Source organism: Ovis canadensis, chromosome 2 (assembly GCF_042477335.2).
Source record: "Ovis canadensis isolate MfBH-ARS-UI-01 breed Bighorn chromosome 2, ARS-UI_OviCan_v2, whole genome shotgun sequence".
NCBI classification, from domain to species: domain Eukaryota; kingdom Metazoa; phylum Chordata; class Mammalia; order Artiodactyla; family Bovidae; genus Ovis; species Ovis canadensis.
This window is the reverse complement of record NC_091246.1, coordinates 175,336,946-175,349,488: the sequence shown is the minus strand read 5'-3', so window position 1 is coordinate 175,349,488 and position 12,543 is coordinate 175,336,946. Positions and strand designations below refer to the sequence as shown.

At 32.7% G+C, this 12,543-nt stretch overlaps 1 protein-coding gene across 1 annotated transcript in view; it reads right to left on the bottom strand.

Annotated features, from left to right (window-relative positions):
• LRP1B (LDL receptor related protein 1B) overlaps nt 1-12,543 on the bottom strand; it is a 1,961,274-nt gene that overhangs the window by 285,390 nt on the left and 1,663,341 nt on the right. The window contains exon 60 of the mRNA XM_069573760.1: nt 4,516-4,715. Within this exon, the coding sequence (XP_069429861.1) occupies nt 4,516-4,715 (200 nt within the window). The remainder of the gene's footprint in view (nt 1-4,515; nt 4,716-12,543) is intronic.

Below are 12,543 nucleotides of genomic sequence, written 5' to 3'. Positions count from 1 at the left end.
GGGATAGTAGGAGGAGAGAGATTCACTCTTTTGCAATGTTTCTTCTAGGTAAATTGTCAGAATTTCTTTGATGTTGACCCTTCTGTTAAATAAATGTACCTCTCATTAAGTCAGAGCTTTTTAAGAAGAATCTCTAATTATACTTAGTTTGGTGCCTTTTATTTCTTTAAAAAACGTAGAAATATATGTGAAATTAATAAGTTTTCTAACTGTAAAGTATTTCCCCCTGGTTAAGTATATAAAAATACAAATCATTCGCTTCATGTTTGGAACTCAACCACCAATATTTTTGCTATTTTAGCTTTACAGATCTGTCCTCCTTAATGGCTGAATGCAACACTTTATCCCCATTCCCACAGCTATAATCACTTCAAATGTTTTCTCCTAAAATATTTTAACAGCCTCTAAATTGGTTGCCCTTCCAGGGTCTTTCATTTTTCATGTGGTTGTCAAATGTAATAATGACATTCTATCAACTAAATGCCATCAATGGCTCACTATGACCTAAAGGATAAATTCCAAATTACCTAGCATACAAGGACTGTCACAATCTGGCAGCAATTTGCCCTTATTCATCTAGTGTCATTATTTTCTTCTTATATGACTTCTAGTTTACAAATTATGTAAACCTCTTGCTGCTTCAAGACTCTATTTTATCTTTGCACATGCTGTTCCCTCTGTGTGATTAATCCTCCCTACATTTCTCCATATGGAGAGTTTGTCCTCCATCTTTGAGACTTTTCAAAGATCCCATCACTTCACCAAACACTTCCTTACTCCAACCTGAATTTTGGCAATATTGTACATATACCTCTAATCCCAATCTGATATATGTTATTATCTGCATATCAGTCTCCCCCAACAACTAAACAGGTTCTTTGAAGACAAGGACTTATTCATCTTTGTAACTCCAGGGTCTGATATAATACATGGCATGGAAAGAAACAATTGCAAATGTTTATTGAATGAATGAATGGGCAGATCTAACAACAACAAAAAGAAAATCAGAGAAATTTTAAAAATGAACAATGAAAATTTGATTTAAAATAAACTGTCTCAATTAACCAGTAGTATGCACACTATTCTACAGTATTATTATATCATTTCATTATGTAATTATTGAAGCAAAAACCAATAGAATAATCCATACAAGAATTAGGGAAAGATTCATGGGACTAAGATTACACTTAAATGTTCCCAGGATAGCAAATTCTCTCTTAAAAAAAAAATTATGACTTAGTGTTTGGACTTGTTAAGAAGGTGGGTTAGGTTAGAAGAAATGGCAGAGAAAAATGGATGCAGATTCTTAAGCAAACTGCAAGTCACATGTCTCCTGGAGGTAATCTGATCTGTCACTTAGGGCACAGAATGCAGAACTTTCAGAAATTCTTAGGCTGGATAAATAATAATAAAATAATGCTTTATTTATGGAAATGCTGTATGGTTTAAACCAGGACATGTTTTGGAGGAAAAACCATCTAAACTGTAAAGTGACCATGGTTTAGTTTTTCTCCAATATTAAAATTTGACTTATAAAAAATAGTGATTATGAAATTTTTATACACCCTTTTTATGCTAAGATTACTTTCATATAACTGACGTATCCCATTCTTTGATGAGCTCTGGCTGTAGTTTTAATAAAAAGAATAAATGGGAGTGATAATACTAGTCTGTTAAAAGAGAAGAGAGGTCAGTGACCAACCTAACACAAAACTTATTCTTGTTATAAAAGTCTCATTTTCCAACTCTAAATATACAAACAGGAAACCACAGTGTTTCTGATGTCTTAAGGGGACAAATTCAGGGAGTCGAAAAATCCTATTCCTCTTTATAAACACTGTAAATGATTGACGTTTTTTCATTGGCTATGGAGATGGCATAATTCAGGCTGTCTACAATTAGTAACTTGTTAGTAACTACCATGTAATTATTGGCTTGCATTCAGATATTGGCAGATGCCTAATAAGACACTTAATGAATTTTTCATTAGTCTTTCTGAGAAAGCCTTCAGGAGGAAATATTTCTGAAAACAGCAACTAATTTTACTTTCCTTTTCTCTCCACCTTGAGCCTCAAGGGATTTTCAAAAGTTGAATTTTTAAATGTTAATATAATCATATCTGAATATCTTTCAGTCACATATTTTACTCTTTAGTAAATTTAGTTTCACTTCTTCTTACTATGTATGTCCATCTACCAAAGCCATCACAAGACTATGATTGAAAGATACTTCATTTACACACATTTGTTTCAAGTTTTCAAAGCATTAATTATCCACATATCTGACATAATTTTAAAATAATGGGGCAGGGATAAAATCAACAGTTTCGAACAGATAATTTAACTACAGTTTTTTTTTTATTCAAACAGAAGTCTCAAATAAAAATAGGCAAATATTTGATGCTAGAATATAAATATTCACCTATCTAACCAAAAGTGTCTAAATTTTATTGTACATTGAAATTTTAGCACAAAGAACTACATTCATAACAACTTAGTGCTTTATATACATGCTAAAAATGGTTACGTGGGGAAATCACTTATTCCTACAATAAAACTTTCAATTATATCATCTACAAATGTTGCAGAACATTTCATTATTGATTCTTCAGAGGAGATATAACTGCTGAATGCTAAGTGTAATTTTGATTTGTCAACATTACTTTTGCTGTAATTAAAACCCTAAAGTGATCTTTAAATAACTCCTCATTCCAATTGCATTCTGATGAGTTTCTTTATCTCTGTAATTGGAATGCCAACACCTCAATAAATGACTCATCCAAATACACTTATCATACTTCAATGTTCCACACTTAAAAAAGCACCTCTAAGCACTTTCTGTTAGTATGTTTAGTTAGGAGGACATATTTGCTTAAACAACAACTGAGAAATAACTTGGGCAGAATTATGAAGTGATGTGATTTCAGTGATATAAATCTCCTTTACTATTTATTTTTTAAATTTGTTTTTTATATGGTATAATTGATTCACAATATTACATTTGGTTCAGGTATACAACAGAGTGATTCAATATTTTATAGATTATGCTTTTAAAGTTGTTATAAAATATTGGTTATATTCCCTGTGCTATAAACTATATCTTTGCAGATATTCTATTTTATACATAGGAGTTTGTACTTCTTAATCCCCTAATTCCACTTGCTTCTTCCTACTTAAAATTTTTTCTTTTTTAAAACTTGGTTGCTTCATCCTTCTCCACACTGGCATAAATTTGCAGAGCCTCATCTGACAGTATTAAATTATAAAAAATCCTCTCTTTCTTAACATCTCTTTTCTTCTTCCAGATGTTTCGATCTAAGCTTACTGCCAGAGAAGAAAGCAGTCTCTTAAGAGAAGCCATATAAATGTATAGGCTTTGCTTGGAACCTCCCACTGAAAATTAGCTTCCCTGGTGGTTCAGCTGGTAAAGAATTCACCTGCAATGCAGGAGACCTGGGTTCAATCCCTGGGTTGGGAAGATCCCCTGGAGGAGGGCATAGCTATCCACTCCAGTGGTCTTGCTTGGAGAATCCCCATGGACAGAGGAGTCTGGTGAGCTGCAGTCCATGGGGTTGCAACTTGTACTTTACAAGATATCTGAAGATGAAAACATCTAATAACAAAGGTGACATTAGGTCACTAGATATTAAAGAGATCAATCTTCATTGTGGGGAAAATTTAATCTATAAAGGGCCATCTGCATCTAAAATATTTTGAGTTGTTCATTTGAATTGTTTGTGGTTTCTGTTGAATTTGTGTCATCCTCATCTGATACTGTTCTTTTGTATTATGTCCTCTTCTGCTCTTAATTCATTTATCCTCAGATATTTTTTCCTCTAAGACCTTTTGCTCATCCCTAATTCACCCTCATATCAAATTGCTTCCTTCATTTGTTTTATGTTTAGAGTCTTATAATCTACTCAGAGTTACAAAAAAGTGGAAAAATAAAGTATGTGTATTATTTCATATTTTTTCATATTCCAATAATTTCCTAAATGTTACTCTAACTTGAAAGCTATTTTTTATATTTTTTGTTGATGTTGTTGATTAAATAACAATAAATGTAATCATGTATGTAATCTGTTTCATAAAGTAAATGATACTGTTTCATTGTATTTAAAGAGTTTTAACTTAGTATTTAAAAACAAAACCCACCAGATTGTAATAATAACCTCATTTTTTACAAACAACTATTCTTCTGCTTCAATTCCATTGGGATATATGTATATATTAACTTATAAAAGTATCATCTACTTGCTATAAAAATGATTTAGAAAAATGCAATTAGAGAAAACACTGACAACATTAATGATTTTTATGCATGATTATAGAAGTTCTAAATAAACAGATCTAGTTCTTATTTACCAACATTGTCACAAATGAATATAATAATGTAATATTAAATTAAGAAATGTATTTGATGAAAGTATATAAAAAACTACATATATATATTTTTTTCTAAATGAATATTTTATGAACTGGTGAAATACTGAGTCATTTGTGCTACTGGACTAACCTTTGTGTCTGTGAGATCCATCCATGTTGCTAAACTCGATATGATTTTCATCAGCCCAGTAAAGTCTATGGTTGACATAATCTATTGTTAGTGCCATAGGTCTAGAAATCTTGGTTTCTATGACAACACTCTGATTGGTTCCATCCATTCCAACACGGCCAATGTGAGGGTACTCACAGCAGTCAATCCAATACAAATACCTAGAAAAGAAAATCAGCAGGCATGTTATTTACAATCACTCAGGGAATAAAACACCATATAGTATTTATCTTATTTACTCAGCTATTCCCAAATTAATTCTTATATGTCTCTAAATTATAGTTCGCAAAAGCATACTGTAGTGCAAACTTTTGCTATGATTTTTTTAAAAAATATGTAGCATACTTTGAAATATCCAGATAATTTTAAGCATGTTTCCTTTAGCAAACAACTCATGTATATAACATTTCAGGAACTGTTAACAAATTACAGATGCCCAAAATGAAAGATGTAAACTTTCAAAATGCATCTATAATGTTAGAGGAATAAAACAACCTAGATGTATTTTTTCTTTTGTTTTATCTATGAATAATTCAAAATGAATTATGGAGGAGTAGATTGTATTTTCTTGGATGTTCATTGTTCAATATGGTAGCCACTAGCTAATTGTGATTCTTTAAATTAATTAAAATCATATAAAATTAAGGGAATTACAAAAGTGAAAAATAATTTCCTCCATTAAATGCTGTCAACAAAGTATCACAAATTTTTGGAGATGAATATAAAGTTTTTGAGGTCATTAAATTATGGGGTTTCCCTGGCGATTCAGTGGTAAAGAATCCACCTGTCAGGAGACATAGGTTTGATCCCTTGGTTGGAAAGTCCCCTGGTGAAGGAAATGGTAAATCACTCCAGCATTGTTACTTGGGAAATTCCATGGACTGAGAAGCACTGTGGACTATAGTCCAGGCAGTCAAAAAGAGTTGGACATGATTTAGCAACCAAATAACAGCAACAACACAGTAAATTATGAATTTCAAATAATCTAACCTCTGTGTAATAGCAAATCTAAATTTTTGTTTGTATTCTGAACTTTTTATTTGGCTAATGTTATCACCATCTTGAACAAGATACCAGAAAGAAGAGGAAGAACATATTTTATGGAGTCCAACAGCTCTTACATTACCCTCAATAAGTTCAGTAATAGTTTGAGGCTTGAAATTCTCTCCTTGATATTCAAATTTTTCATTATGTGACACAAACAGACTTCTACAAATGACTTTCCACTTTGAAATGTGTGAACTGAGCCCTACTTGGAGTATTTATAGTCCTATAATTTTTACTTCTGTGCTTTCATCATATCATCTGCCTTGCTCCTGTCTCTTCAATTATATAGATATTTTCATTCAGACATAACTTATATTGTCTCCTCTGTTCTCCACAAATTTTTCTCTGATTTGTGTCAGTTCACATTTTTCAAGGTATGTTATAAAATTATATATTTGAAAAATGGTTTTGTTAAGCAAAGTTAGCATCCTCTTTTTAATTATAGGACTTCTCAGAGCTGTTAATATGGTACACATATAATGATTGTCTAAGATAGAGCTATGATATCCTTTTTTATCACATAGTTTTGGGTAATACCATTTATTTTCCTAGAGCAGGTTGCAGGAAACAAACTTTACGGAACTCTGCTTTAGCTCTTTCTGGTCTACAGAATTTCTTTATCATCTCTATAATTGAACAACACATATATCATGCACACAGGAACCCACAAAGCAGTAATGACACAGGTTCTTGTGGTTCAGATCAGAGAATCTAACTCAATAAATCAGTTGGTGGGGCATCTCTGATAAATCCCCAAGCCATTCTTAAGTGGACTGAAAAACGTGTCTTGAAACAGTGATTCACTGAGCAGAATATATCAAACATTACTTAGCACTGAGAACACAGAGGTAAACATATATTTTTTGCCATCAAAGATCTCTCAATGAATACAATAGAGGTGAAGGTTAAAATGAAAAATAAAAAGACTATTATGATAAAAGGTTTTTTTACCATGGAGGCACCAATGAAGGAAGGACAACTTTACCTAAATGGAAAATGACATGAAAAATCTTATTCTCACTGGTAGCTCTTTGAGCATAAATCTTATCTTCAAAACAACCTTACAAATTTCTTGATAGCAATGATCTTTCTCCTTTTTCAGAATTTAGAATAAAGTATAATTTAAAGATTTTAATGCTGCAACAGGTCTTTAAGATCACATAGCTTCAGGCCTTCACGTCATTATAAACTGAAACTGTAAAATATTATGAGCTTTGTTCTAGTCCGTTACAATAGTGATAGCTAGAACAAGGGCTCAGGTCTCAAGATTTATAGACTTTTTTAAAAAAGCATTTTTATATTTAAGATAAAATTCATATTCCGTGAATAATGTTGTTTTGTCATTTTTTTTTCTAATCAACATTATGCAGAGTCTTAAAACCAAAAAATAAAAATCCTGGAAACAGATTGAGTTCAAATATCAGGTCTACCCATGTGAACTGGGCACTTTAGTTAACTACCCCAAGCCTGGATTTACTTATATGTTCAAAAGGGATAATAATAATAATTTCTCCTCACAGAGAAAAGCATTTTGAAGCATTTTTTGTTTTTCAACTCTAATTATTTACAATAAATTTTATACTTGGATAATATTTAACACATTGCATTTTAGATGTAAAATGACAAGAATGTCTAGTATAGACTTACTGAGAAGCTTAAATCTATAGTAATGAGGCTTAAGTATGGAAAAGGTAATGAAATTAAGCCATCAGAAGTTGACCACCCATAAAGAGAGACGCACAGTAAATCCTGTGCTTGTGAAAGCTCATTTGTGCTCATTGTGTCTGACTCTTTGCCACTGCATGAACTATTGCCTGCCAGGCTCCTCTGTCCATGGAATTCTCCAGGCAAGAAAACCAGAGTGCATTGTGATTTTCTCCTCCAGGGGATCTTCCCTGCCCTGGGGTTGAACCCCGGTCTCTGACATCTCCTGTATTGTCAGGCAGATGCCTTATCACTGAACCACCTGGGAACTCCAATTTAAAAATTAGGCATGCTTGTAATTATTATGCAGTTTCTTTAATTTCCCAAATAACTCATACTATCTATAGTAATCTAAATTCTGTTAAAGGCAAATTGTCAAAATAGGAAAAATTTTTATTTTCTATGCCTTGTTTGAATGACTCTTGGAAAGCTGCTCATGGGTCAAGGTAATTTTGTTACTGTAAACTCTAATGTGATGCAATAGAGAAAAGAGCTGACCAAATCTTGGAAACTGAATTAAATTCCTAGTTTAATATCATATCACCTAGATGATCCTGAGAAAATCACTTAGTCATTTTGGCTGAATATTCTTTGTGAGTGTGTGTGTTCGTTGCTCAGATATGTCCGACTCTTTGTGACCCCATGGACTGTAGCCCATGGAATTCTCCAGGCAAGAATACTGGAGTGGGTAAACATTTCCTTCTCTTGGGGAAATTACCAACCCAGGAATCAAACTCAGGTCTTTCACACGGCGGACAGATACTTTACTCTCTGAGCCACCAAGGAAACCTGTTCTTCTTTGTACTAAAAATATGATAATAAAAACAATCATGTCTTTTCAGAGATTCTATGAAAGCAATATAAGCATCTAAAGTGATATAACACAGACAGATTTTTCTAATTTGTAAAATACTATAGAAGTGGTAGTAATCATTATTATCATTATTATTATTATTATTTGGAACTCCAACTCCCAATAGGTGATCCCACTTTCTTATATCTGCCCCTTTTCCTATGTTCCTCCTATTCTGAGGAAGTCATTGTTCTGTTTACCTGCCTTGCCCAAGCCACAAGTCTTGTAAGGTTTGTTTCACTGTTGTTGTTGTGTTGCATTATATTTTGATTTATTCCTAGCTCCTTTTGACTCTGTAAACTGGCACCAAAGTTCCACAATTATATATAGTTAATTTGCTCCCTTTGTATGAGATTTTTTCAACTCTTTGAATATGCCATGCTCTCCTATGTCTTTACTTTTCCATAACACTTTTTTTTTGCCTGAATTGCGTTCTGCTCTGAAGTGGACAACATAACCTGGCTAATTCATACTTCATCAGTCTTTTACAAGAAAATCTCACTGATTCCAGTTGAGACAGACACATGTTCTGTTTTCTCCACTTTAGAGGTACTGCATTGTATGATAATTATTTGCTCATCTGCCTACTAACTCAACCAGTACTTTGAAACAGAGGTTGTATCTTTTATTTTATACTATACCTAGAAGAGTGCCAGATATACACTAGAAAAATAAGAGTTGACTAAATGAATGAGCAGATGAATTTATTTTCTGTTAACCAGTCATAACATACATTCAATTTAATGTCTATGACAATTAATTTTTGTTATGTTGAAGTGATATTTTAAAGATAAAAGTATGCTCATTCTAATCCCAAAGAAAGGCAATGCCAATGAATGTTAAAACTACCACACAACTGCACTCATTTCACATGCTAGAAATGTAACCCTCAAAATTCTCCAAGCCAGATTTCAACAGTAAGTGAACTGAAACTTCCAGATGTTCAAGCCCAGATTTAGAAAAGGCAGGGGAAGTAGAAGAACCGAGATCAAATTGCCAAAATTCATTGAGTCATAGAAAAGGCAAGAAAGTTACAGAAAAAAAAAATCTACTTCTCTTTATTGACTACGCCAAAGCCTTTGACTGTGTGGATCTCAACAAACTGTGGAAAATTCTTAAAGAGATTGGAATACCAGACCACCTTACCTGCTTCCTGAGAAACCTGTATGCAGGTCAAGAAGCAACAGTTAGAATCAGGCATGGAATAATGGACTGGTTGCAAACTGAGAAAGAAGTATGTCAAGGCTGTATATTGTCACCCTGCCTATTTATCTTATATACAGTATACATCATGAGAAATACTGGGTTAGATGAAGCACAGCTGGAATCAAGATTGTGGGAAGAAATATCAATAACTTCAGATATGAAGATGACACCACCATTATGGCAAAAGTGAGGAGCAACTAAAGAGCCTCTTGATGAAAGTGAAAGACGAGACTGAAAAATCTGGCTTATAACTCAGCATTCAAAAAAATAAGATCATGGCATTTGGTCTCATTATTTCATGGCAAATAAATGAAGAAACAATGGAAACAGTAACAGACTTTATTTTTGGGGCTCCAAAATCACTGCAGATATTTACTGCAGCCACGAAATTTTTAAGCACCTGCTCCTTGGAAGAAAAACTATGACAAATCTAACAGGATATTAAAAAGCAGAGACATTACTTTGCCAACAAAGTTCTGTCTAGTCAAAGCTATGGTTTTTCCAGTAGTCATGCATTGATATGAGAGTTGGACCATAAGAAGGCTGAGCACTGAAGATTGGATGCTTTTGAACTGTGGTGCTGAAGAAGAGGCTTGAGAGTCCCTTGGACTGCAAGGAAATCAAACCAGTCCATCCTAAAGGAGTTCAGTCCTGAATATTCATTGGAAGGACTGATGCTGAAGCTGAAACTCTAATACTTTGGCCACTTAATTCGAAGAACTGACTCATTAGAAAAGACCCTGATGCTGGGAAAGATTGAAGGCAGGAGGAGAAGGGGACAACAGAGGATGAGATGGTTGGATGGCATCACTGATTCAATGGACTTGAGTTTTAATAAGCTCTGGGAGATGGTGAAGGAGAGGGAAGCCTGATGTGCTGCAGTCCATGGAGTTGCAAAGAGTTGGACATGACTGAGTGACTGAACAATAACTATGCTCAGCACAGTTTTATATTTTCTATTTCTACTTTAAAACACATCTATATCTCTTCTGTATAAATTACTGTTGATAAACACTAACCCCAAATTTATGATTAATTAGTACACTGATTCCCAATCAATGATAGAATAATTGGGATAATTGGATATCAGCTGAATTTTAACATAATAACCAGAAAGATGATCTGTCTACTTATATTTTCTTTTCCATTCTTACTAACCAACATATCCAAAATGAGACCATTATAAGAAAGTATCCCCAAGCTACCTTTTAAATGTTTATAGATGCTTTATTAGATTAGATATTCCAATTATTTTTATCTTCCCTAAATAATCCTTGCTCTATTCTTCACTAAATATTAGAACAGAGATTACACTTCTCAAGAAAACAGGTGTCAGTAGTAGTAGTGGTATATTCAAAACATATGCAAATCACAATAGCAACAATTCCACCTTTATTGAATACTCAGAATTTAAGCTGTCATTTTTGGAGCAAGATTGTATAATAATTTAGACAGCTATGGCATTTCCATCCTGAAGCTCATCTCATATAAACTAAAATCCAAGTTGTCCTATTGTCTCACTCTGGGGAACCAGGAAAACAGTATGAATAAAAAGGTGTCATTAAATTTTATCTGTTAGAATCTCTGTTTATTTGTTGTTATATGGCTTTAATTGTTTCATAAAAATACCTGATTTTTCTGTTTCTTGGTTTATAATCTGGGATTCCATATCATACTTCAAATATTATTTAAAATGGAATCAAAGGAGTCTTTCATAGTATCTGCAATAATTTAATATTTTACCATCTTAATTGACACTTTTGGCAGGTTTATATTGATAAGTTCAGAATGCATCAGTTTATGTGTTAATAACTCTCACCTGGGAGAAATAAACCTTAATGCTAGATTCAGCTGTGTTCATTAGGGTAGGATACAGTTTGCTTTATAAATAGGAAATTTCAAAATACTGTTATTAACAAATACTGCTTCTTTTATTTGGAAAATAAAGCATCTTGAAAATTATGAGATGAGAGCTAAGACAGACATACTGATTTGAAGAAAAGGACAATGGACAAACTAAAATATCTTCTGATAAAATACCAAATGACTCAAATATGCATATTCTTTGGAATGAATGATGATGATTGCCAAACAGTATCTGACCATTATTTCTTATAATATCTATAGAAACAGACTCCACTGTGACTCTGTTTCATTTAAAATAGAATTGATACTCTTTTGTTACTATGGTAAAGAAATTATTTTAAAAGGTAAAAAAATAGTCCACATAATTATATAATGAAAAGTTAAAACTTGCACTGCTACCTTGGAAACAGTTTGTAGTATTTACAAGTCTTCCCCATTAGGTATTGCTTTTACCCAAATTAATATTTAAAATTAAGCTCCATGCACACTAGAATATGATCACTTTGTCAATTATAAATATGAGACAGTAAAATAGAGATACATTATATTACCAAGAAGTAAAATTTAATTATTACATATGGTAAAAGCAGTGATTTGGTGAACTATTTAATGGGAAATTAATTAAGACAGCAGAAAATTCAGAGCACTAGAGTTAGTATAATACTTGTTTATTGCAAATGTGTGATATTTTTAAAAAGCAAATTTTCTCTAAATTTGTTATTTTAAAAACATGTTCAATAGGTTGAACTTCTACAGAGATCATTTGGAGTATGTAATCACTCAAATTATAGTACTAAAAAAAGAGAATGATATCCTTCTCTACCTACCAAAATAACATAATTGAAAGTAAATGATAATGGTCATAAACTATAGAATTTTAGCAAGCAGCTTTGACACTTAAATGTGTGTCCATCCCTCATCTAAATTCTCCAGCCAGCTATCCTTGATCCTTATGATGACTTGTTCTTCATTCTCACAGACAGATGCAAATAAAACCCAACACTAATATCAATCTTCCCTGATATTCCCACTATACTTTTCCCTATGAATGCATAGATAATGCATCGTTATTTATTATTCATATATATTACTTCTGTCTCCTGCTGTAAAGTTGTTCGGGAATTACAATATCTCCATTCTTGACTACTACAAATGCTGTAAAACAGTTTCCAAGAGTTTATCTTTGCCTCTCTTTCCTCCAACATTTAAAGGCATTATAATTGGATAAAACTGTGTTTATTCATTTCATACACTTACTGTTTCATTAGAAGAGCTGTGTTTCAAACCTTAAAAAATACTTGCCCTAAAATTCC